Source organism: Pithys albifrons, chromosome 1 (genome assembly GCF_047495875.1).
Source record: "Pithys albifrons albifrons isolate INPA30051 chromosome 1, PitAlb_v1, whole genome shotgun sequence".
NCBI classification, from domain to species: Eukaryota; Metazoa; Chordata; class Aves; order Passeriformes; family Thamnophilidae; genus Pithys; species Pithys albifrons.
Window position 1 is genome coordinate 8,033,267 of NC_092458.1, and position 26,691 is coordinate 8,059,957.

The window sequence follows — 26,691 nt, forward strand, 5'->3', positions numbered from 1 at the left end:
ACCTGGGCAAGTTAGAATTACTGGTTTTGTGCCACGTGCAGTCCTGACTTCCTTGGTAGCAGAATAATCTGTGGCTGGATGGGCTGGGCAGCTGCTTCACTGATGCTGGTCCTTCTTGGTGCCAGGGAGGGGAATTTTAGCCATCAGTTTGTCCAGAACAGCCTGGCAGAGGAGCCAGAAGGCATTTAAAATGCTTCTGAGGTGTCACCACTCAACACAGAGGTGATGTGTGACTGTGACTGTGTACCTCACATCCACAAGCTGCCTCAGTGCAGACCTGGTGCACCAGCTGGTGTGCTCTGATCTCTGATGAAGGGCAGTGACATGCTCACCTTTGTAAGGGTGCAGCACATGTAGTGTGCTCAGAACATTTTGCTTAGTTAAGTAGGTGTTTAATATGCCAGGGGTCAGGTTTCTCAGTCACAGCAATTGATCTTGTGTTCATTCCAATCACTCTAAATTGATGTGAATTTTAGAGGCAGATTTTATTTCGGAGTGTATGTGCTACCAGGCAGACGTGTTCAAAGCACAGATCTGGACTCTGCACTGGGGCTGAGAGTTTTCTGTGTGTAGCACCTCACAGGTCTGAGTCAGTAACAAACTTTTTCTTGTTTTGCAGATGTTACATTCTGCTGATCTGTCCCTGCAGCATGCACAGTGATAGTTACGGTCTTGTTTTAAGTTGTACAACAAGCCCAAGACCAGACTACTGGCTCCTGTCTGTGTGGGATCTGCCGGCAGTTCCATGTACCCCCAGGGATGAGGGACAGAGGGATGCCTTGGTGCTGGAGCAGAGCAGACACTGAAGTGCACCACCAGAAGGATGTTCTCAGCTGCTTATTACAGCTGTTAAATTGAATGAGAAAAAATGTGAATCTTAAGACAAGCCCATAAAAGAGTAAAATTTAACATCTGTGTACATTTTAAATATTGCTACAGTACTGTAAGTGAAAAGCATATGGAGCTGATAAGGAAAGAGGATCTGTCATACTTTTGTGGGTAACCCCAACTGTGTTACATCTGGTTTCACACAAGTAAGCTGTCTGCAGGCTTTGCTAGAGCTTACATCAGTTTTCATCTGACAGACCAATGAGACAGGTGCAAATTAAATGGATTTCAGCAAGATGCTAAATGGGAGCTTATTTGTTTTGATGCTCTGATTAGAACCTTGTTGGTTTTGTGCCTGTATTGCTGAAGTTCTTATTAGTGCCTGCTGCTCTGTAGGAACTGGTGTGTTTTGTGGTTTGAGTTGCTGGAGGGTTTTTTTTGTCCAGATTAATAGATAGATTTAAAAATAGGATTGGGCATGATACAGCAGTTTAAAGTCTTAGTCCAGCAATCAGCTTTCTGTTGCAGTGCTTTCAGCTGACAGGTGCTGGTAAAATTCCTTGCTCCATGGATGTGTATGTGCAGTGTGATTTGCAGGATGAGACCTGCTAGTCCAATTAGCAATCAGTGCATAGAGGTAATGCTTTGAAGTCCTAGCTGAGCTAAAATTCCTTTGACATCTGGGATTAAGTGCACTCAGTGTTTCTTTGGATTCTTTAGCACTTTGTGAGTGCTTTACTTTTCATATGGTGTCAGCAGGTAACAGAAGAAAATAATTGTAGTTTTTAAGAGTAAACACTTTCTAAAAAATGGAAACCAAAACTACTTGAAATATTAGTTATTGCATTACATTGTTCTGCTTACAGTCTGAATGTGCATGAGGAAAGACACTAATGTGTTCTCAGTTCATGAGAGCATGGGATTCAGGAGACTACTTACTGTGCTGCTTTTCAACACCATCAATTTGTCTTTCTGTATATTTTCCAAAGGAGAGTATAAAGAGGCCAGGCATGCATTCATTTAGCTGTCATAAACCCAGCAGGCAGACATATAGAAATACTTTTTAATCACCTAGAAGATAAGTAGTGTTTTTGTACTTGCTCAGGATGAGGCCAGAGACCAGCTGCATAGAGAAGAATATATTCCAGACGGAATTTCTAATGTTAACTTGGTGCCTTCTTTTCCTCATAAATATGTAAAATTTAAATTCCTGTTTCCTCATTTTGTTTAGAATTTCAATCAGTTGCTTAGCTAACAATCCTTATGTGGATGAGAATGCCCAGCTGGATGCTATAAATTTTACATCCTGAAGTGTTCAAATAAATTTTGCATTTGACTTGCAAGAATTTGGGAAAGAAAGACGGGATCTCACTTCTGTTGTGAACTTGCGATCAGCCACAGTGTGCAATTAGCATGAAATCATCTTTGTTTTGTTACCCTTTAATACAGAAAGAAGTGGTGCTTCTTAATAGATGGGATTTCATATAGTAATGTTTGTTCTTTGTTCCTTCTGCTGTGGTTAGAATCCAGTTACGGGACTGCTTTCAGCCGGTACGGACCATAAGGATGCTTGGGTTCGGGACAACATCTACAGCATCCTGGCCGTGTGGGGGCTGGGAATGGCTTATCGGAAGAATGCAGACCGGGATGAGGATAAGGCCAAAGCCTACGAGCTTGAGCAGGTATGTCAAAGTTTGGCATAAACCAGTTATGCTGTTGAATGTTTTTTCATATGGCAGTGTTTTTGAAGACTACATTTGCACTGCTGCTGTGTCTGGGATCTGGCAGGGTTCTCCCAGTTTGGAGTATGTGTCTTGTTCCAAGACAGCAACATCCATGCAGCATGTGTTGTGCAGTATCCCTGGTGTTATGGTTTCACCCATGGCTTCCTCAGTAACCATTGTATCTGAGGAAGTTACAAGTATTACACATGTGTTTTCCACGTAGCAGGAGGGGAGTGGTTTGTTGCTCTCTTCCCTTCCTTGACTGAGGAGCTGGGGGAGGTGGTTGGAGTCTGGTCCCTCCGGTCCCTGGTGGTTCTCCTGTCCTGGGTGAGAGTGTTTCATTCTTGTTCCCCTTCCTTGAGGTTTTTAATTGTGTTTGTTCTGATTCATTCAGTTTCTTTAGGTTGGGTTGGTGTCTTCCCTATTTTCCAGCTAATCGATCCCCTTTTCTCCCTTCCCCTCTCCCCTGGGGATGGGATCCTATGTATTGTGTATACAGTGTGGTTTGTAAATGTTAGTAAATATAATTTATTCTTTTTATTCAGTTCAGTTTCTTTAGAGTGCGTTTCTTTTCAGTAGTTTTTTTTCCCCTTTCCTTTGCTGGGAAAGTTCTGGGAGGGGGAAGGGGGGCCAGTCCAGGGTTGGCAACAGCCAGGCCAAACCTGCGACACCTGGCAATGCTCTGGCAAGCAGGATTAGGAGAGCAGGGTGGCAGAGAGGCTAACATCTGAATTAAAATGCAAACAGAACAAAAATGTGTAGGAGTCAAACTTCCATCGACTGGCCGATTGTTCAAAATCAGGCTTCTGAGAGATTTTGTGCCCAGATTTACAAGCCTGTCTCTGATTCAACCTTGCAGTCCCTCATGAATTGTGTTTTAGAGCAGAAAATCAGGCCTAGGTTTCCTTGGATCCTCTCTGCTAGACCATTCTTCCCCATAAGGATGAGCATGCCATTTAAAGTAGCGGTCTTTGGATAGTCTACTTGTGTCATCTCATGGGAATGATACTTGGTGTATAGACATGTTTGATCAAACCAGAGAAAGTAGCAATCTACAAACTGGTAAGACTCATCCTGGAGAATTGGAAGGGGATGTAACTCACACAGTTAATTTCTTTATTCTGCAGCTGGGGAAGTGGGTATTAGAAGTGAGACTGTGTGTGTGTAGGGTCAGACTTCGTGAACGCAGATTTGGGCAGGGCTCTCCCCACGTGCCCTTCCAGCCTATGCAGTGGATTTTTTAGGTGAGGCTCAGCATGCCCAGAACTGGCCCCACCGTTTAAGTCCTGAGGTCCATCTGCCATGGCCGAGCGAGCTTGGACAGTGACAGTGAAGTCCTCGGGACTGTCACAGCACCTGGCACTAACTGGGGCTGACCCTCCTGAGCATCCGAGATCTGACAGGATGGAATGGCAGGGAGGCATTGAACTGCCAGGGGACGGTCCCCACTGAGACTGGAACTCAGGTCCTTGGGATTCAGAGTCCAGAACCCTCTCCTTTACACCACAGGACCCCCCCCCCCCCCAGAAGTGAGACTGTAGAGATGGATTAAAGGCAAGCGAGGGAATACTGGTGTCTTTGTCCTGATGTTTTGAAGTCACTGGGTAAATTTCTTGCTGACATTTTTTGCTGTCCTTCTCAAACCAAGGAGATCTGGGGTGGCAGAATAACCTTGACTCACTTTGCATGATCATATTTTGAGGCTGTAACTTTGGGTAAAAAGATGGGGTTGATTTCTTCATTTAGGGCAAATTCTTGTACTTCTCTGCATTCACCTGTAAGGCTCTTTTCTTTACACAGGTCACCTACTTTCTGTTGTACTGCATAAGGAGCAGAAGAAGCTCAATAGATCTTCTAGTCATGTCAGTGTCTTACAGTCACCAAACTGTTCCTTGGATCTCTTACTCTAAAAATCATAATTATTATTTTTATTGTTATTATTATTACAAGACTTAGAATTCCTATTATTTCCTTAGATGGATAGAAGGACCACAGGGAGTTGTTCCACTGTTTAGAAAGGGCCTTTGGGAAAAGATTTCTCCTAGATAGGGCTGTAGGAATAAAAATTGATGAGTATATTAAAAAAAAAAACAAACAACAAAACATGGAAAATGTTTTGGGCAAATACATGGGGTTTTTACCTTTGTCAGGATGTTAGTAGAGGTGTGAGGTTTGTCACTTTTGTTTGTTGTCTGTAACAGCTGATGAGGCAGACCATGTAAGGGTGTCACTGGTGTGTTTTGTTCCTGCAGAACGTTGTGAAGCTGATGAGGGGACTCTTGCAGTGCATGATGAGACAGGTAATGTCATAGGTATGAGTTAGTTTATTGAAAGGTGTATTTGTTGTGTCTTCTGTAGAGTGACTATTTTTGCATGTGTGTAGATGGTGGTGTGGGGAGCCTTTTTAAAACTGTTCAGCAAAACTCGGATCTTGTTTGCACTTTTTTGAGATTGTGCTTGTAATAAACCAATTTTGCCTTTGCAAACTGATTTTCCCAAGATGCAGTTTAGATCTCAACTCAGCTAAGTAATTCCGTCTTATTCTTTCCTGTAGAGATGTGTATTTAACAGGAGTCTGAAGTCAGAGTTATATTTAAGCACACTCTGGTCAGTCAAAACACACTGAAGTGAGGTAACAGGAACTAGGACCTCAAATTTCTCCCCACCTAAGCAAAATTGTTAATTTTTAAATAGCTCAGAGAGTATCTTCTGAAATGTTTCAGCTTTGAGCTTTGTGGTGTCTTTCAGGTAGATAAGGTAGAGAAGTTCAAACGCACACAGAGTACCAAAGACTGCCTGCATGCCAAGTACAACTCCGCAACTTGTGCCACGGTGGTCGGGGACGACCAGTGGGGGCACCTACAAGTGGATGCAACTTCCCTTTACCTGCTCTTCTTGGCACAGATGACTGCATCAGGTAAGCAGAAGATACTTTTGCCTTTTGTTGCAGGCTTTTTCTATTCTAACTTTCATTTAAAAAGGAAAAATAAAGTAGTAACAAGCTTCAAAGACTTCTAGATAATTATTACTCTGAAGGAAGTAATGTTTCTCTGGGAAAGAGTGATGACTTACTTAGGATTTCATGTTTATAGTAACTGGCAGTGTGTATTCCATTAAGGTTTCTTGGCATACAAATACATGAGATATTGACTCATGTTAGAGAATTTAATGTTCAGAGACTATGTAGGGCATGCTGGTGGTCAGCCAGGTTTCTTCAGAGAGTGATGGTATCAAGTCAGGTGCCATCCGGTAATTTTCTTATGGTGCTGTTTTGTCTTAATGTTCTTTACTGCACTACTCATGTGAGGATCACGATTTGCTTCCTTATGTATTTTTCTGCCCTTGGAGCCCCTTTGCAACTGACCTTTGCTGAGCAGGCACCAGGTCATCCTGGAGATTCCTCCACAGAGAGAGGGTTGGGGAGCTGCAGGAATTGGAATGCACTGAAGAGCCAAGAGCTGGCTCAGATGCCTCTGCTTTGTACCCACTGAATGCCACTCCCACAGTGGTTCTTTGAAACTGTATTTGTAGCATCTGAAGTATTTTGTCAGTAGCAAGTATTGAGATTTGCTGCTTGATGTGCTGAAATCAGTATGAATTTTTCCTTTGATTGCAGTGGACAGTAGTTGGTAGGAAATAAACAAAAGCATGAAACTTATTGAAGAGTAAATATTTCAGCTCTAATACAGTATAATTAGTCTCTTCCCTTCTTTTAATCAGGATTACGTATTATCTTCACCCTCGATGAAGTTACCTTTATTCAGAATCTTGTTTTTTACATAGAAGCTGCCTACAAAGTTGCTGTAAGTAGTTACTTATATGTTAATCTTCAGAGCACTGGTCGGGTGTGGGTGGAAAATTATTTATTGATGGAGAAGAAAAATAGGGGCTTGTTTTTTTCCATGAGAAGCTGTAGAACCTGTCAGTACTTCACATTGGGAGCAGCATCTTTGGACACGTTGGGAGGGCTGTGGAGGATTTACTGCTGTGTGGGTGAGGTATACTTGTTCTATCATAACAACAGAGAGTTTTTTTAATTGATAATAATATTTCCCATTGTCTAATTAAAATCTTGTGGACCTTTCTAAAAAGACCAGGATGTTAATAAACACTCTGGGAATTGAGAGGATGCAGAGAAACATGCACAGGAGGAGATAAAGGGTTTGTGTGTTCTGTGAAGGCAGTGATTCATGACTGTATACCTGATCCTGCTGGGTTATACTTTTATGTGCTTCTCTTTAAACATGAGGAGGGTCTCTTTGGAGACTTGAAGCCCCTCTTTTTCTTCTTTTTCTTCTTTTCTTCTTTTTCTTTTTTTTTCCTTTTCCTTTCTTTTCTTTTCTTCTTTTCTTTTTTCTTTTCTTTTCTTTTCTTTTCTTTTCTTTTCTTTTCTTTTCTTTTCTTTTCTTTTCTTTTCTCTTTTTTCTTTTCTTTCTTTTTTTTCCTTTTCTTTTCTTTTTTTCTTTTTTTTCTTTTTTCTTTTCTTTCTCTTTTTTCTTTGTCTTTTTTTTCTTTTGAAGGCCAATTATAAACTACTTTCACACAGGGGTCTAGATTTGTTGTGAGGCAAGGGGGAAAACACTGTTTTTGTATATAATAATGCCAGTTTTTTCTTGATGATGTTCTTGCAGGATTATGGAATTTGGGAACGTGGTGATAAGACAAACCAGGGCATCCCTGAACTGAACGCGAGCTCCGTAGGGATGGCCAAAGTGAGAATGTCTTCCTGACACCTCCTTCCTGGCTGTTGTGTCATGCTGAAGGGCTCTGACAAACCTGATGGCTTCCTTTGCATAGTCTTCTTGGCCACTGCAATAGTTAACTGATTGTATAAGAATTCTTGTTTGGGTGTGAGTGAGTATTTTTTGGTGTAAAATCTTTGTATAATGGCTCTCATTAAAGAACCTCAGCACAGTTCCAGGGATTGCAAGAAGGGTATCTGATTCATTGAACCATGAATCTAATAGATTCAGTAAGGTGCAGTCTTATAAAGTGGCCTCTGTTTTCCTTTTCCTCTTAATTCTCCAAACCCAGTATTATATGTAAAGTTTTCATGGTAAAATTAAATCAGATGTTAATTGTGGAAAACAGCAGAATATCAGTCTAAGAAATTCTTCACAAGTGATTCCAAGAGAAAATTAAGTGAAGACATGCTTTAAAAAGTGGATATTTCTGATTTCCTCCATAGCACAAGGTCACAAAGATACTAAAAGAAGCTCAGAAGGCCATAAATGTAAATGTGGAATTGACAACTACCTTTTTACTTTGTGTCTGGAGGACTGACAGAAGACAAATATCATTAAGATCAAAGGTGTATTTGCATTTCAGCAGGGTTTTGTAGTTATCAAGATCTTGTGTGCATTGCAAGAGAGAGAAACTGCTGGTCTTAGTCCCACTGTTCAGTCATGGGGCAGTGTCTGTGCAGGCAGTGGTTCCTTAGCTGTCCACTGTACCCTGAACATTCTGGTGTGGTCTCTGTGTGATGTCTGGATGTGTTGATGTTGAGATGATCTCCCGAACTCGCTGCACAGCTTTGCTTCTCTGTGGATGTGAGTTCAGTAACAGTGCTGTTTTGTGTGGGAACTGGTTGGAGCACAGTGAAGGTCCTGCTGCAGAAGCTGAGGTAGATGCTATTTGTTTTAAGTATGCCTCAAGAATTCTGTCCTATAGCTGCTTTGTGTGGCTACCTGTGGCAGCAGCACAGCACAGAGCATATGCCTTTGGGTGGATCTCAGAGCCTTTTCTGCACCATTAAGACTGTCCCTGGTCCCAGCTATCAATTTCTCAACGGGATTTTCTGCTACACTGAGAACATCTGCTGTTGTAGTGCTGGTCTTGGGAGAGGGGCTCTGCAGAGGGAGTAAGCCTTGTGCTGGAAGAACAAAAATGTCCTTACTCCTCTGCAGACAGATAAAGAAAGCTGCCCTGGGGGATCCTTCCATTGTCAGAGAAGCTGCAGGACAAACACAGGCCCAAGAGCAACGTTCAGTGTTAGCACAACCCTGTGAATGTGCATTTTAGAGCAAGGCTCTGATAGCCTGGCCCTGGCCACTCAATCCTTTCCCTCTTCCTGCCACACTCCCTGCGTGGTGCTGCACACCCCAGTTCTTCAAAGCCAGGTTTCATAGCCTGCAAGGTTAAAGTAAGAGTGTCCAAATGGAGTCAGTGTTTGGGCTGGTAAAGCCTTCGCCAGGCAAATGCGTTATGGCCAAGAGGTATGAGGTGTGGTGATTGATTTGTGGACGTGGAGCATGGTGTGTCTCAGTGGGCTGTGGGGAGATCAGACATCTCAATTTTTCTTTCCCTTGGAAAGTGATGGTGTCAGAGAGGTGGCAAAGGTGTCTTCTCGAGGAGAAACCTTTGGTGATTCTGGGTCACCTTGAACAAGCCTTCCTCTTTGATCACCTCTTCAGGCAGGAGGAGTGAAAGGGCACTGAATGGGGGTTATTTTGGAATGTAGGACAGGAGAAGCATTCATTACTAAATACTTCACTGTTTTGATGATGTCTTAGTGGAAATCCAGCTGCCCATTGCTTTGCATTGCCTTTAAATTGTAAGAAGGATCACCAGCACATCAATCTTGTATCCTACTAGTGGAAAGACAGAAATATTCACCTTTTCTAAAATACTGCCAAGCTTCCCCCTTTAAAGATAAAAAATGTCTGTGGAGCAAAGTCATGCCTTACATAATTTCCTTCAGAAGACAAACAGAGGTGCTAGGGTGTATACTTGGTTTAAAAGGTATTTCATGACTTTAAGTGTGGTTTGGTTATCTTTGAAGGCTGCTTTGGAAGCAATTGATGAACTAGATCTTTTTGGAGCTCATGGAGGACACAAATCAGTGATTCATGTTCTTCCTGATGAAGTAGAACATTGTCAGGTAAAAATTATTCTGCTCTTTCCTTTACTAGGGGAAAAGCCAACATCCTCTCCCTTTTGTTTTTAAATGAAATGTTGATTAACTGAACCAAGAACTCCGTGTGATTTGGATGGCTTCAGACAACGCTCACCCTGTTCTAGTAGATCTTGTGAAATTGAGTGGTGTGAAGCATTCTCATTCTAACTTAGTTAAAAATAACTATGCAGAGAATTCTTTATAAGTTTGCAAATAATATAGTCTCTTCCATTTGCACTTGACTTTTGAAGTAGGTAAATTGCTTTACATCCCTTTCTTCTATTCTTGTTTTGCTCAGTCTATTCTGTACTCCATGTTGCCAAGGGCATCCACGTCAAAGGAGATAGATGCTGGCCTTCTCTCTATTATTTCTTACCCAGCTTTTGCAGTGGAGGATCTAAACCTTGTTAATGTGACCAAGAGTGAAATCATATCCAAGTTGCAGGTAAGAATTTCCTTTGTTTTATAAAAAGAAAGATAAACAGACCCTCTCTTCCTTAACCAAATATCTTAATTAAACAAGGTTTAATTAACCAAAGTTGGTTCATCTGTGCCTGGAAGAGAGGAAGGAAAATCCCTAAGTGATCCTTAAAGTGCAGCACATACTTGTTATGTTGGACTGTGAGGAAGAATGTCTGTGTAATTTTCAGTAATTTTGTGTGTGTTTACAGGGCCGCTATGGCTGCTGTCGCTTTCTTCGAGATGGTTACAAGACACCCAGAGAGGTACTTCTGATGTGGCTTTTCAGTAGGCATTAGGAAGAATTTTATCTCATTCTTTATAGAAATACTTTGTCTTATTTGCACACAGGGGTAAAGTTCTCCATCACTGCTTAGACATCTTGGTGGATTTGGAGGTAATCCAGGCATCCACTCTAGAAATGACAGATATCTGAAGGAGGCTAAGGGTTTGGAAACAGTTTATTAAAGGCAGAACTTATTTCATAATTCTGTAAGAAATTAATCCTTAGATATGCTTATGGTGTCTAAGCAGAAGCAGTGTCCCTGAAGCATCCCAAAATATCTTTGAACTGAGGCAGAGCCAAGATCATTTGAGTGACAGATTCTGAGACTAGGAAGGGTCAATTTGTCTGGGAAACCATTAATTTGAGACTGAATGTGAGAAAGTCAAGAGACTACATGGAAACTATTTCTGGTGGGTTTGTTGGTTTCTAGGTTTTAATTACTTGTATAAATTAGGCTGCCATTACAATTGGAATATGAGTGACTAATTTAGCACTGTGACTAAACAAGTGTGGTTGAATTTTTTAGGATCCAAGCAGGCTGCACTATGATCCTGCCGAGCTCAAGCTCTTTGAGAATATTGAATGTGAGTGGCCAGTATTCTGGACATACTTCTTAATTGATGGAATATTTAATGACGACAAAATTCAGGTAAGGAAAACAGAAATTGCTTTCAAATTGCAAAGCCATTTACCCACAGTATTTTGTAACTTTGTTCCATGTTTATTTTGGGTATCAGTATCACCCAGTAGCAGGGTGGAATAGTCTTCAGCCAGTGTCACCTTCCTGGGGAGTTCATCACATAGTAGATGCAGCAGGATTGTGCACACTGGGGCCTTGTTGCCCTCTCTCCATCAGGTTGAGTGGCTCTGTCAGCTGGTGTGGTAAAACTGAGCCAGACAGGGATTATATGCTTAATTTTGTCTTATCACCAACGTTGTTGCCCCTTTCACAATTACTGTAGGATCAGACAAGCTGCTTTTCCCCAACCTCTGTGGCTTGGCTGCTGGGAAAAAGATTCATGCTACTTTAAGTCCTGTTCTACATTCAGAGAGGTTCGGGGTTGCCTTATGAGGAGCCATTTCATATTTACTAATTCCATGAGTCATTTCATCCCATTACTATGTCAAGCACCCAGTGGTCAGGGGAGCTAAACTGATTGGAGCCCTCCAGAGGTCCTGGTGGCACTTGGAGACTGTTGGTGAGTTAAAGAACAGCACGTAGCCAGAACTAAAAGTATTCAGATCAGGACTTCTGTAGACTGGTGGCTTGCTAGGGACAGGAAACTGCTAAGCTCCTTAAAATTAAATTACATCAGAAGCAAAACAGAATTACTGAAACTTCAGTCCTGTCAATAAAAAAGCACTTCATGAAGCAGTCTCTAGAACTTAGCTGGATTATCTGGGACAGTATGTACCTGTTTGCTTTTGTGTTCTGCAGACAGGCTGTGCTAGGACATGGTCAGGGCAATTACTCCTGGTTTCCACTGTATAAACTGCTGAGTGAGTCACTGAGACACTCAGGTGACTGTTTAGTCTTCCCCAAGTATTGCTGCAAACAAGTGTTTGCAAGGGCAACAATTGTTAGAAAAACAAGCACCTGGAGGATTCAAAAAGAGTGGAGAAGGATGGGATACTGAAAATGGGAGTGTACCATAAAGTGAACCTGTGGGTACCTTACTTTGTGTGGTCCACTGTACTCAGGAATAGCAGAAATAGGATCTGAGAGTCGGGTGCTGGTAGTGCTTGGAAAGCATTTCATTGTAAGTAAAAACTTAGGATGGGATAATTAAGAAATGGAACAAAATAAGGAATCTGGTAATATGAAAATACATTACATGTTCTTTATTTTGTATCAATCTGCTGCTGTTGTTCATAGTAAGTTGTCTAAGAACACAAGAAGATGGTTTTCTGTTCAGTGAACTTGGTATTTTTAAACAGTTGAAATCTATTTTAAGCTTTCCTTTGGACAAATTTTTAAGTGAATCAGTTAAGAGAAACTGATAACTGATTTCCCAGTCCTGCAAAGCAAAATTCAGTAAGTCATAGGCAATATGCATGGCAGAGAGCTAACAATTTATACAGCTTGCACACTGAGATACTGAAACAGTCTCTGATAATTTGAATCCTGTTCTTCCATCAGTAAGTCATGATTCCCTCCCCTCACCCCCATTTTTTTAATATATGAATGTTCATCAGAAAGGTACTGTTGGAAAGGGCTAAAACTTTGTCTCAGTTTTGCTGACTGTAATGTGAATTCTTACTCTCATTTAAAACTATTTCCAGGTACAAGAGTATAGAGAGGCTCTGGAAGGAATACTTATTAGAGAGAAGAATGGATTAGTGCTAATGCCTGAACTGTATGCAGTCCCTCCAGAAAAGGTATTGTGAAAATGCAGCATCCACTTCATTAAGCAAAGTAGAGATGGGTAGCAAAAGGAATGTCAATTTTATAGTTTTGTCTGTTTCTGATAAATCTAAACCAGCAATGAAAAAAGACTACTGCACATTATTTTAAAAAGAAGGGGACCTCTCACAGCTCCTGCTGAAAATTGTAAACTTTAGGGCATCTAGATTGCCACATTTTTTACTTGGAAAACTGAGTGTCTGTGAATATATTAGAGCAGGCTTAAAATTTTACGTGATTATAGCAAGACATAATGAAGAGGTGTTGATACTGACTTAAGAACTGAAGCTCAGAGAAGAAATAAAGCATAGACTATGCTGCCTTTCCAGTCAATTGATTGATTGTGCTGCTCTCTTCCAGAGCTTATATTGGAGACAGAAACAGGCTGCAGGTGAATCAGGATTTGGGCTGGGATTTTTGTTTGTTTTGTTTGGGTATTTCCCCCCATCTTTGCTATTACTGTTTTTCTGATTCTCCCCTTGTGACAGAGACATTCAGAGGAGCTTGTTTGCTCTTCCATTCTATTTGCCTTTATATCCCTCCCTGCCAGCTCTTCTCCCACTTCAGACTTCTCAGCCCTCACTCACTAAGGGTGTGGAGCCTCCTGGATTGGTCTGAGCTGGTCAGCCAACGGCTGATGTCTTGCTCACAGATCTGAGGTGGAAACTCTGCATTGCCTTCCTAGTGGGAACAAGCATATAAGAGTTCAGAGCCTTCTTGTGGATTTTTATATGTTAATGATCTGACAAACATGCCAGATTAACAGGGTAGATTTTGCCTGTCTATAAAAAATACAAAATGTCTACGTAAAGAAGTAATGTGGGAGAGGTTTTCCCCTGCCCTCAGTAGATCTGTACTGCAAAACCAAGGCAGTTGTTCTTCTTCTAAATTATAAGTCCACTCTTAATTTTTGCATTGGCCATCCTTGCTAACACAGAAAAGGTGGAATAGCCTTAATTTTTGGAAAACACCTTTATTTCAGAAAACTAGGTAGACATCAGTGAAGTTAAAGTGCCATCTTGGAAGGGGTTGGAAAGCAAACACCCCGTTACCTGTGAGCAGCCCAGAGGGAAGGCAGCAAAGGCATGGTGAGAAGGGGAAGAGCTGACACCAAAGCTATAATTGCAGAGGTCCTTTTCCTCCTCCAGTTCTAGTCCCGAAAACATGCAGATGTCTAAGTCAGTAATAATGGCAGGTTAGAAAGGGTAGATGACAGACCATATGTTTTCAAATACTTATTTGTTATCGATTGTTCTTCACAGCAATTTTTCTTGCTTATGTATTTCTTTTCAGGTGGATGAGGAGTATGAAAATCCTCACTCAGTGGATCGTGTCCCAGTGGGAAAGTTGCCACATCTTTGGGGTCAATCATTGTATGTCCTGAGCTGCCTGTTAGCAGAGGTAATTGTTTCTTGTATGGTAGGTAAGCTTATATTTAATTTTGTTTCAGATGGCTTGGGCTTTAAGTAAGTCCAGCTTTGTTGACGGGGAGGGGACAATGTGTTTTCTACATGAACCATGAAAGGGGGACTCTGAGCTTTCAGGAGTATTTTTTTGCCTTTTTGTTGTTGTTGTTGTATATAGATATTCAATTGTCTGTTTCTAATCAAGCTGAATAAGTTGCCAGATGGATTGGATATAGGATAGAGAAGTATGCCCAGGCTCACTTGGCTGTTCCAGAGCCAGGATTTTGTGTCTATGGAGTTGTCCCTTATTAGCCAGACTAGTTGATGGAACTACAGAATATGGCTGTGGAGCTACTTGAAAAATCACTGGCCTGGCAAAATTATGTCAGTTGCTGCAACTCTAAAGCAGGAAATCTGAATGTGCAGATTGTCAGTCAGAACCATGTTCTTGTTGTTCCAAAAAATAGTGCGGCCATTGTTTTTATTGAATATACTATTGGGTGTCAGGATAGATAAACCTGTCCTTAAGTTCTGCTGCCCTGGAAAAATACTTCAGAAATTGGTTAAGATTTAGTCTAGATATCAGAAGCCTTTTTGCTTAAATTCTTTGTTTCCTTTCTTTTATCTTTCTTTTGCATTTATTCTAGGGATTTCTTGCTGCAGGTGAAATTGATCCCTTAAACAGGAGATTTTCCACTGGATTTAAACCTGATGTTGTGGTACAAGGTGAAGGAGTTTTCTGAACATTCTGGGTGAATTGAATTATGTGGTAACAAAGCCCCTGGATACAGGAGGGAAGAAAAATATGTTAAAAATAATGTAGATTTTTGCTTGGGACACAGATGCTTTGATGATACTGTGAGAAGGAGAAAGGGGCTTAACATACTTTTTTTTTTTAAATACTTGTTAAAATTTTAAGACTTGTCAGGAACTGGAGAGTGGAACACTTAATCTTGTAGTGAAAAGGAAAATCTTGGTGGATTCTGGAAAAAAATAGCTGGACTGACTGGAGATGGATCAGTTTCATTAGGTTTCTTGGAGGAAAGCCCCTCTCTTGGAGGAACCAGAGGGCACTGAGTGGGGAGGATCCCTGCACACGGAGGTGACACAGCCAGAGTTAGGGCTGGCCTTTGGCTGCTGCAGGAAGTGGCCTCTTTAGTTAGTGCAGGAACAGCCAAACCCAGAAAATTAAGGAGAGGGCAAACACCAGCTGATCTGGTCTTTAAGACTTCTCAAGGGCTTTTACTGCTCTGAAGAGCAACCAGCTTGTTTATCAGGAGCAGCATTTATCAATGGTACTGCAACCTGGGCTGGTTCTGTTTACCCCCCTGTTGGAATCTCATTATTTTGAAGTGCTTAATTTCCAGTAGAAATAGAAGTGCTGGATTCTTTTTAGCATTCTTGGGCAAATATTCACAATACAAAGAAGAATACTGAATTATTAGTCCCAACCCAATAAGCTGCACTATATGGGCAAAACCTCAAGCAGGACAAGAAATGGAATCAGGGCCTGGATTGTAAATTCTTCTGATTTGGGAATTTTTTTCCCTACCTCTGCCATTTTATGGCCTGTGTAACATTTATGGCTATACAAGTAACAGCACCTGTTTCTCAGTGGCTTGGCTGTATTGTTGGAGTGTGCTGTGTTAGAACAACAAAGATTTTCAAGCTGTGCTTCCCGTTGCTCTCCCTATCTGCTGAAAGTGACTGCATGACCCAAACTGGTAGTACTGAAAGAAATAAGAAGAGTGATAAAATCTCACAGAATCTGATGTAACTTCAGCAGGTCTGATCCTGCTTTGAGCAGGAGGTTTGAGTAGAAACCTTGTGAGAACCCTTCCAACTTGAATTACCATGTAGTCCAGAATGGACAGGAAGTTCTAGCCAGGTGGGGGTTGGTCTCTTCTCCCAGGCACTCAGCAATAGGACAAGGGGGCACGGGCTCAAGCTCTGCCAGGGGAAATTGAAGTTGGAGATCAGAAAAAAATTCTTTCCAGAGAGAGTAATCAGGCATTGGAGTGGGCTGCCCAGAGAGATGGTGGATTCCCCATCCCTGGAGGTTTTTAAACTGAGATTCGACATGGCACTGAGTGCCATGATCTGGTAAATGGACTGGAGTTGGACCAAGGGTTGGACTTGATGATCTCGGAGGTCTTTTCCAACCCAATTGATTCTATGATTCTGTGATTGTATGAATAGCAAGAAATATTGAGAAGCAGAAAATAAAAATCTGACTTGATCTCACAGGCTTATAAATTAAGAAAGAAGTGAGGGCTTCATGCCTTTTTAGTTAACTAAATGCATTAATTGAGAGGTGACAAGTAGAGACAGTCAGTGAAAAAGGGTAGAACATTGATTCTCAGTGTTTTTGTTTTCTGTTATGCAGTAACTGTTTTGGCAGAATCTAATCACATTAAGAATCTCTTGCAAGACCGTGGAATCAGCGTTGAGAGCATTGCTGACATCCACCCGCTCCGAGTGCAGCCAGCTCGCATCCTGAGTAACCTCTACACCATGCTGGGTAAGTACCTGAACATGGAAGCCTCTCTGCTGCTGTGACAGGTATTTTTTAAGGGTTGTGATTTATTTTTTGTTCTTGCTTCACACTGTCTCAATTTCTTGGATTGAATGTCTTTTATTTAAATCAACTTCTTAGATCTAAAAAAATGTGTTTGTGCAAAGAAGCTTAACAAACTTGGAGCTTCTGTCTTAAATAAGGCACTCAGGAAAAAAAAAATTGCCTCATTAGAAACGGTGGTGAAAAAAACAGTTTCCCCCCTGCTCTTGGAGTTAGGCAAGAACTGACTCTTCTTTTGCCCTGCAGAAACTACTCAACAGAGAAACTGGCTTTAGAAAAAATGCCTGGAAAAACACAGAAAAAAAATCAAACATTTCTCCTTTCAGAAGTCTGTTTTATGTCTGGAAACTGGGCAGGGTGATTGCCACTCTTCACAGAAGGCAGTCTGGGAAATTTTCTGCTCCAAATCAGGGAAGCTGTGCTGCTGCTATCAGAGCATCTTTGGGTGTCAGATTCTTGCTAAAGTTCCTTCCAACCCTGAGCTGTGTTGAGCTTCTGAAGCTCTTTGTTGCAAACCCAGAAGCCTTTAGTGTTTTTTCAGACTCAGAACTTTAAATATGTTGCAGTTCCTCAACAGTGGCTCTCAAGTCCTGTTTTCCTCAGAGCCTGAGAATGTAGTTAAATAAAAGCACCAAAACCCTGTCTGGTTCTAGTTGTTGAAAATATTTTCATAGCTGCTTTTTGATAATCCTTCCTGGAATTATTTAGGTCTTGGTGGAAAATTTGTTACATGTATTTCTAATTGAATTTAGTTTTACTTCTCCAGTCATTTCAGCAAATCACAACTCAAAATTGTGGATATTACTACAAAGTAAAGTTGAGATGGGGTGAATCAGTCTGGTAGATTCCTTTATGGTGTGGACCACTGTTGTGCTTCTTTATCAGTCTGGAGCATGTTTCCGTGGCAATTTGGCTACAGATAGTGCTGAGGAAGAGTAGGAGGCTGCTCATGGGATGGACATTTTATTTGTTGTGGTCATTCTTGGTTTGTAGGGGTTTTTCTTTCATTTAATAGAAAGCTTTTTTAGAAGCATCCCAAGTAATGGGGCCTTCAAAAAAGTTTCAGAAAGTATGCCCTTTACACAGAGAAAGGAAATGGTATATGCTGCTTTTGAGGAAGAATCTGTCTCTTTATCACAAAATTCTTCAAAAAAATGACACATTCTCAGAAGCTTGTATTTATTATAATTCATAATAGCTTTCTTCCACTCGTAGGGGGTTATGAGCAGGATGATGTGACACACTGATACAGTGTTTTTAACAGTGACTTCGTTGGGAATGTTCATGGTGGTATTTTTTTAGGCACATGGTTTGTTTGGCTCATATTGCTTGAGACATTCAAGTCAGCTCCTGGCTGCTGGTGAAAAGGTTGTAGTGCAGATCATTTCCTAATAAGCTCTTCTGGGAAAAGTGGAGCTTATTAGCCTGATGAAAATCTGTCTTTATATTTGGATGTACTTTGCATGTTGATGTAGCCTTCTTTGGGCAAGAATTTTTGATGTTCCATAGTGAAAGCACTGCAATTTCTGTAGTATGTTGATGGCCTGGCTTGTCCTGTCCTTCTTGGTGGGGAAGCTTTGGGTGATGGACAATGACTAATTATAAGACCCAATCCCATGGTCAGTGAAGCCAAAATTTATATTTTTAATCAGGCCTTTGAAGGACTCTGGCTGTTAGATTGGTGGTTGCTATGAAACCAGCCAGTGTGTAGCATCTCACTCTGTTACCAGTCTTCTGCCTTGCTGGTATTAGTGAAGTAGTGAAATGGTTACTTTGGAAAACCATGCAGGAGATGCTGGCTGAGACATTTTTTCTTTCTCTTTTCTTTGCAGGCCGGAATAAGAACATGAAATTAAGTGGGCGGCCACACCGACACATTGGAGTGTTGGGCACCTCCAAGCTGTATGTGATAAGAAATCAAATATTTGCTTTTACCCCACAGGTGAGCATGTAAAGCTGGCAGGAAAATCACTCCTTACTTAATGGCAAATCATTAGCGAAGCCCTTTGCTTTTACGTGCTGTTGCTTTTGCTTTAGGTAGAACAGGGCAGATGTGCTTTGCTTTGTGTGGTTTTTAAGAGTGATGGAATTTCTGATAATTTCTCTTCTGTCATTCAGAGTCTGGCTTCTTTGGCTTCTGGCTTAAGAGAACACAGCAAATCAATAGTACAAAGTTGTCTCTGCCCAAACCAATATTCTAGCTAATGGAGTAGTTTCTGCAGAAATACGTCACTTAACACATCTTTCTACTGATTGCTTTAATCAAAAAATATAGTAGCACATAAGCTTGCCAAGTACTGTAACCCCCAAGTGATGATGTGATCTTTTCATGGTATTATTGAAAGGGTCAGTAGTGCTGAGAAAGGGTTGCTCTGTTTCTCTTCAGTGCATTTTTTCAGTGTACCAGGAATTTTGCATCCTGACAGAATTAATGGCTCTTATTTATACATGTAATGAAATACAGCACACCTATTCCAGTAGAATTATTCTAGCAGTTGGTACTGGAAGGCCAGGGAGTCACCTGCTCCAAGCATGTACAACTAGAGCAGGATGAAGAATGCTTCCACCCTTCTAAACAGATGTTCAACTAATGCAGTCTTCAAACTCCAGCAGAAGACATTCAGTGGACTCTGTAGAATGCTTCTGTAGTGCTTCATAATGCCCAAACATTAGATTTACTGCAAAAAATGGAGCTCCCTTCTCATTCTTCCCCCACATCCCTTGATCACAAGTAGCTGTATAACGTGTTATATGTTGTGTTGCTCCCCTGAACCAATTTTCTCTTTTGCAAATAAGGAAAACATTCCTTAGACACATGATTTTTTTCTAAATACCTCTTCATTCACATCTTACTTTGTAAGTAGGACCAAATATTCCAGCTGAAAATTTGCCATGTATCAAGTATGGACATACTTATTAGTTTATTAAAATATGGTGTTTATCTTTACATTACCATCATAGTGACAGTTCCTGCTTATTCCATGTTTGACTAAAACCTCCATAACATTTTCCATTGTGCTTAACAGCCAGATATTTCCTCTGATTTTTTGAGGTGGCTAGAGTTAATGTTTAATGTCACCTGGCTAAGGTTAGCAGTTAAGTCATCTTGTTGATCTTGACTAGTGTCCACAAATTTTTTGAGTTTGTCATTTGTATTTCATTCTCTTTTCTGGTGAAAACACTTGATTAGGTGTGGGGCAAAGGCTGACTCTATTCATACACACTGACATTCTGAAAAAATGGTTAATAACTATCTTTTGAGAACAATTTTAAAAATAGTTCTGTCTCATGAAATGTTTTTTCTTCTGCTCACTAGTGTGAAAATTTGCAAAAGTTGAGAGATGTTCACCATTTTCTTATACTTACCATCTGATTGCTTCAAAGAAGGAAATTGGACTGATTTGCTGAGATTGGTTTTTGGCCATCTTTCTTTATAATTTTGTAATTATCTTGGCTGTCTCAATTTGGCTTTGTTTTCCTGTGCTTTCAGGCGTTTGAATTGGCCTGACTTTTTAAATGGCTCTTCATTTTCAAAGACAGGCAGTGTGTTTTCTTCTCTGAATTTCTGGGACTGGTTCTTCCTGAATTACAAGCGGCACAAAGATTGTTTTAGCTCATTCCTAATTCCTTCTATGAAGTAATTTCTCTGGACTTTGCCAGCCTGAATTTACATGCTCTTTAATGCTAACCCCTCCCTAGGGCTTATGGGCTTCCTTAACTTTTGTTGTGGCTGCTTTGACATATTTTCCATTATTTGTCCAGCTTTTTGGTTCTAGCTCCTGAAGTAGCCATAGTCTCTTACTGTGGTTCTTGGCTTTCTGCTGTGGTGGGAACAGCACACTTTGTCCCTGTACATTTAATGTACCTTTTTTCCTCAGTAACTGCCAGCTTTTCTGTATCCTGTTTGACATTTAGATTGTTCCCAAGAGACATACAGTTACTGACTCCCTGTCCTCCGTGTGCCCTTAAGCCTTGTTTTTGTTGCTAGTGTTACCTTTTTCTTCCCCATTTAGAGTACTTCCATCTTCCAGATTGTAAGTTAGTGTAAAACATCATTGGGAACATTCTGTACCATGGGTGTGATTGTCTACTTTTTGTTTATATATCTTCCTTTGATAGTCAGTCTGCAAGTGTTGAAAAATGGACTCTTGCACAAGCATGGATTTCTTTTTCACAGTCTCAGGCTTTGTGAGGTTAATTCATGCCATTTGTGTTGTGGTCAGCTCATGTGACTTTTGTGAATGATTTCAGGAAGGAAATAACAAAAAAAGAAAAGCACCGACAACTATTCCTGTGTCATGTTTTTCTCTTCTCTAGTTTACTGACCAGCATCACTTCTATCTGGCTCTAGACAATCAGATGATTGTGGAGATGCTCAAGACAGAGCTGGCTTACCTCACTTCTTGTTGGAGGATGACAGGGAGACCAACCCTGACATTTCCCATCACCCACACAATGCTTGGTAAACTTAATTTTCTCTGTTTCAAGCAGAGTATATTACTGCAGCGGAATAGGATGGGCATCAGTTTAAGGAGAGACAGGTGGCATGACTTCTAGCATCAGAAGTACAGTTTTGTTTTTTTCAAATGTATGCTGAATTTGGATGACATGGTAATATTTCATTTGGGTTTTACTCCCCTTTATAGCCTTGCATCACCCCATCATCTCTCTACTGTTTCTTTCTAAAGAAATTTCATTTGGCACTTGCCTTGAGAGGGTTGGTTTTTGTCTTTAGAACTTGTCTAGGGATTGTGTTTTGTTTGCCTTTTTTGTTTGGGAGTTTTGAATAGGGTGGTATTGGTAGCAGTTTTGGATTCTGTCTGATTTGGGTTGTAGAGAACAGCCAGTAATTCACTTTATTTGGATGTGATAGTTTAAGAATGTGTTGGTTAGCTTCAACTCCTCCATTATTCTTTTTCAGTTGATGATGGTACTGACATTCATCCAGCAGTTCTTGCCACGATAAGAAAATTAGAGGATGGTTATTTTGGTGGTGCAAGGTAATGTCAGAACCCCCAAATTACTATCTCCATGATTTTTAAAATGAAATCCTATAAAAGTCTCAGTTTTGAACTTGTGATAGTGCACAGACCTTGTACTAGAACTCTGCAGAGGAGGTTTCACTTTAATTGTTATATGACAATCAAATAGTAGCTGAACCTCACATGCAGTGGGAAAGATTGTCTCTGAAAAGGTGTACCATCTCTCACTGCCATTAGTGGATAAGGAAAATGAATGTCAGACCTGTGGAATTACAAAATCTTGGTCTTAGCTGGTCTTCTGTTATTAAGAAGTACATTACTTTCACAGTTATTTGACATGATTTAAACATATATTACATGTAGTACTTGTGAGCTTATGTGTTCCAATCATCTGTGTATAAAATACGATGCCACAGCACCTCCCTATTTTCTTTTCACTTGCCCTTTCTCAACCAGTATCTTCCTTTGGCCATCAAATGTTGTCATGGTTTAACTCCAGTCAACAATTCAGCCCCACACAGCCACTCCCTCTCCCCTTAGTGGGATTGAGAAGAGAATTGGAAGAGTAAAAGTGAGAAAATTTGTGGGCTGAGATAAAGACAGTTTAATAGGTAAAGCAAAAGCCAAACGTGCAAGCAAAGCAAAGCAGGACATTATTCACCAATTCCCACAGGCAGGAAGGTGTTCAGCCATCTCCAGGAAAGCTGTGCTCCATAAAAGTAACTGTGACTTGGGAAGACAAATCCTGTATTCTCCCCTTCCTTCTTCTTCCCCCAGCTCTGTATGCTGAGCATGACACCCTATGGCATGGAATGTCCCTTTGGTCACTTGGGGTCCCTTTGGTCCCAGCCGTGTCCCCTCCCATCAGCCTGTGCTGGTGAAGTGAGAAGCAGAAAAGACGGTGGTGCTGTGCTAGCACTGCTTAACAGCAACTAATACACCCCTGTGTTATCAGCACTGTTTCCAGCACTGTCCCCAGCACAAATCCAAAGTGCAGCCCCATACTAGTTAGTCTGAAGATAATTAACTTTATACCAGCCAAAACCAGCACAGATGTGCTTTCTGCTTTTTAGCAGCACTGCAGTTCTGTGAAAAGTTCCGTTCATGGGAACTTCCCAGCCTCAGTTTCTCATGCATTGTCGTTGGAGTTTAGGTGTTTGTTCAGGGTCTCTCTTCATATAAATATAGAGCACCCTGTAAATTAGCCCTTCAGTTAGGCCTGCAGGTGTCACCATAACGCAGTTAAAGTTCAATTAGTAGCTGGAGCAGTAAGCACCCAGCTGGATCTGCAACTGTTTTGCCTTTTTTTTTTTCCAGTGCCAGTACCTGCTGCTTTGTAGTTACCAAAGGTGGATTCAGCAGTAGGTCTGATAAATTTTGGAGGAGTCATGGAAAGCTCTGTGAGCATTAATTGGTATGAAAATGGTTGATGTCAGTGCTCTTTGCCATGTGTTCCTGTTTCCAGGGTGAAGATAGGCAAGCTAGCAGAATTTCTTACAACCTCTTTTCATACATATCTGAGCTTCCTGGATCCAGACTGTGACCTAAAACTGTTTGATGACCGTAGTGAAGAGTGTAATAGTCCTGACAGTGAATATGGAGACTACCCAGCAGATTTCTGTGAAAAAGGTAGTAGCATTTTTCACTTCATATTTTTTCACTGTCAAGTTCTGTCAGCAGAGCTTGGGTTTACCTACAGTGCAGAGTCTGTTCTGTGCACACCTGGTAGTGATTCGGATTTCTCATGCACCCTTCTGAGGACAGTACCTGCATGACTTAATTTGTGGAATTAATTCCTCTGTATTCTTCCTACGTTGATAGTATGGCATTGACTGGTATCTGCTACAGTAAAGCTGTGTCTGAAGTTGGCAGATGGGGAGGTGTGGAAGAGGCTGGAGGCAGGAAGAGGCTGTGAGGAGTCAGACAAGAGCTTGTGTGGAAGAGATGATAGGTTCTCAGAATCACACAGGTTGGAAAAGACATTTAAAGTCAACAAGTCCAGCTATGTTATGTGGACTACCAGCAAGAAAAAAGTCCCTTTGCATTCCTTCCAAAAGGAAAAGCAGCTTCTTAATGCACCTGTTTTCAAAGTGTTCAAAACTGATTATTTTTTTCTTTTCTTTCCAATTTATTTGGCTTAAAAATCTCTCACGATATTCTTGTATTTTTGAGTGCCCTTCTGTATAAAAAATAGTGGTGTGTTTGAATAAGAAAGCACTAATAAATTAGGATTTTATCTTTAATAAACCTTTTTATGTCACACATTACACTAGATAGCCAGGATGAGCTGGATCAGTATATAAATGATGTCCTGCAGAGTACAGCACTGAAATCATACCTGCCTCCAACTTCAAAGACAGCCAATCAGCCACCTGTGTTCAGTGCAAACCATTCCACAGAAGAGATACTGTCAATAATGGCCAAGACAAAGGGCTTGGAGGTTCCAGGTATTTCTCCCGATTATTTATTTAGTGATAATACTAGAAAAACTCGAGTGCTAAAAGTTCAAGTATTTCAAAATGATGCCTTTTAACATACTCATGCCACTAGTTCTTTTTGTATAGAGAAGAAATAAGAAGTTCTTTAAGAAGTAAGAATGACTCTGAACCTGCTGCTTTTTTGTCCCCACAGTATCCCATGTCATGGTGTTGGTGTAGAAAACCTGCTATGAAATGTAACATTTAATTTAAGTTAATGTTACAGAAACTGCACTAGCTTCTCAGTTGGACAGAATTTCACAGTCTAATTCGTTGTTTTGTCTTTGTTTATATAAAGGCAGAAAAAATGTACTTTTTTATTTTAATAAAGCTGTAGTGAAGTGAAATGTTTACTGCAAGAAAAACATAAATATGCACATGTACTTTGTAAATTTGTAAGAGCAAATGGAGTAGAGAGGTGGTACAGTATTTTAATTATGCTACATTTCTTATAGACTGATTGGAGAATATACACCAAAATAATGCTTTGACTGAATTTGTAAATAGTTTCCAACTTATGCATTGTTTTATATGTAGATATGCAGTATTCAGTGCCCTAGTCAAGGGAAGGCTTCCTTTAACTTCAGTGTAGATTAATAACTTTCAACCTTTTCTGTTAGTCTTTTCTCCCATCTTTCCATGTGCCACAACATCATATCCTCTATTGAATTCAGGATGTGAAGTTAGCAGAGCATTAACCTGCATTTAGCATTATAATTTTAATTATGATATCTCACCAGTTGGACCATCTTCTCCACTTTATTCCTGTTAAAATGTCTACAACACTTAGCAGGGTGAGGTCAGGGTTTCTGGGTCATTAGAGATGCCAACTGAGCATGTAGCACCTGAGCCTTTGACATGCTGATCTTGGAACAAGCTCACAGGGAGATTCGGGAACAGAGTCCCCGAACTTGTCTCAGAGTTCCATGCACAGCATCGCAGGAGCGTTGTCTCTGTGTATTTCAGTTGTTTTTACCTGGTATAGCTGCTTCGTGTAGGTGGTTTTGATTTTCATGTTACTTTCTTTTCCTTTTTGTTTTGGTGGCTTTGCTGTTCAGCTGTGCCGATGTCTCTTCCCACTAAAGTTCTGAACACACACCGAAAGTCCCTGAATCTTGTGGATAATCCCTGTTTCTTTGAGACAAAGGTAACCTGTGGGATTTTTTATGCTGTTTCTGGTTTTAGGATGCAGTGCTGTGGCCTTTCCTTGTGTTTTCCATCCAAATCCTATGCCAGTTACCATTTTTCTTCACAGACTTATTCTGTCACTTCACAGCCATTCTGTCTGAGGCACTCCCTTGTCTTGGAGTTTATTTTTTTTGGCTGGATGAAGGTTTTTTAGTCAAATAGACTATCAAGTGGAAAGTTTTTAGTTGCATGTGCTAAACAGCAATAATAAAATAGTTGCTTATTTTTAAAGGCCAAAGGTTAAGTAATCATCTTTAGTTCTAGCTGAACACAAAGGGAAGGACAGGATGTTCACAGCCTTTAGAGATGTTCTTCAGGAAATATGAGAATGTATGAAAATCCTTAAGGCACCAGCCAAGTCCCACCTCAAGGCATGAAGATGGGCTTGTGCTCAGCTCTCATTTTGTCTTGGTATATATAACCAGCTGCTGAGAATGGTTAGAAGAGATTGTATCCATCCTCCTGAAGGATTCTGCTCTGCACAAGGTTCTGTTTGTGGAAACGGTATTTTAGAACCACATAAATTCTTGAGTAGCTTGTTAAACAAAACTTTCCATCAGAACTCACCATTGGATTGCATCATCTGATTAGTTAACACGTTAGTTTCATAAAGATGGCAGTATCTGCATTCACAAAGCGTGTATACAGGATCAGGATGGAACTCAAAAAGCCCTACATTATTTCAACTCAAAAAAATACAGTATCTCTCTGCTTTTCTCTTTGCAGGTAACATAAAATGACAGGAGAAGCATGCAAATAATTTCGTTTCTTTGTTTTGTCAAAAAAAAATAGAGTCAAGGTTCCATTCTGGGTGTTGCTTTTCTTGGGATTAGTCTCCTTTTCATGTCTGCAGTAGCCTGTCAAGAACAATGGGATGTGTCTGTATTTCAAATGCAGAGTTTTGTTTCAAGTCTGTTGAAATTTTTTAATGGGAAGTTACTGTTTGAATTTAATCTGCTACTTTTTTCAAGATCATGTCTTTGATTTTTCATCCATCTCTGTTATCAGGACTGTGAAAATGTTTTGCACTTACCTAAAGATGCTCATGGTGACTTGGATTGCAGGAAGCTTGTTGATCAGCTGAAGGAATGTCCAACACTCCATGATCAAGCAGATATCTTATATATTTTGCACATACTAAAGTGAGTTGTCTGAATATGAACTTCAGCATCTCTAAGTTTGGTCACAACTACCTGCTTATTCTTATGCAAATGCTCTTCATTGTTCAGAGTTGTGTTTGAGGGGAGAGTTAAAGTATTTAGTGCTTTCTCAAGCCTATTTTCAGTTAGCTTGATTACTTAAATTGTTTGGATACAAAAGAATACTAGTGCAAATTTTAGAGTTGATTGGCACACACTGAAAGGCTCCAGGGCTCACAAATGAAATGTGTAAGTTCTTTCCATGAATGAGAACCCACCCTGCTATATTTATGGCATTCTATTTAAAGTTCACAAAAATTTGGTG

At 40.5% G+C, this 26,691-nt stretch overlaps 1 protein-coding gene across 2 annotated transcripts in view; it reads left to right on the forward strand.

The window, feature by feature from the left end:
- PHKA2 (phosphorylase kinase regulatory subunit alpha 2) overlaps window positions 1–26,691 on the forward strand; it is a 47,897-nt gene that overhangs the window by 3,829 nt on the left and 17,377 nt on the right. For both annotated transcript variants that reach the window (XM_071555364.1, XM_071555278.1), the window contains exons 2-21: window positions 2,352–2,510; window positions 4,805–4,852; window positions 5,301–5,469; window positions 6,273–6,355; window positions 7,184–7,264; window positions 9,334–9,432; window positions 9,746–9,892; window positions 10,119–10,172; window positions 10,719–10,841; window positions 12,476–12,571; window positions 13,890–13,997; window positions 14,650–14,728; window positions 16,389–16,523; window positions 18,413–18,522; window positions 20,898–21,042; window positions 21,502–21,580; window positions 23,028–23,191; window positions 23,836–24,009; window positions 25,098–25,186; window positions 26,236–26,369. In XM_071555364.1, the coding sequence (XP_071411465.1) occupies window positions 2,352–2,510; window positions 4,805–4,852; window positions 5,301–5,469; window positions 6,273–6,355; window positions 7,184–7,264; window positions 9,334–9,432; window positions 9,746–9,892; window positions 10,119–10,172; window positions 10,719–10,841; window positions 12,476–12,571; window positions 13,890–13,997; window positions 14,650–14,728; window positions 16,389–16,523; window positions 18,413–18,522; window positions 20,898–21,042; window positions 21,502–21,580; window positions 23,028–23,191; window positions 23,836–24,009; window positions 25,098–25,186; window positions 26,236–26,369 (2,276 nt within the window). The remainder of the gene's footprint in view (window positions 1–2,351; window positions 2,511–4,804; window positions 4,853–5,300; window positions 5,470–6,272; window positions 6,356–7,183; window positions 7,265–9,333; window positions 9,433–9,745; window positions 9,893–10,118; window positions 10,173–10,718; window positions 10,842–12,475; window positions 12,572–13,889; window positions 13,998–14,649; window positions 14,729–16,388; window positions 16,524–18,412; window positions 18,523–20,897; window positions 21,043–21,501; window positions 21,581–23,027; window positions 23,192–23,835; window positions 24,010–25,097; window positions 25,187–26,235; window positions 26,370–26,691) is intronic.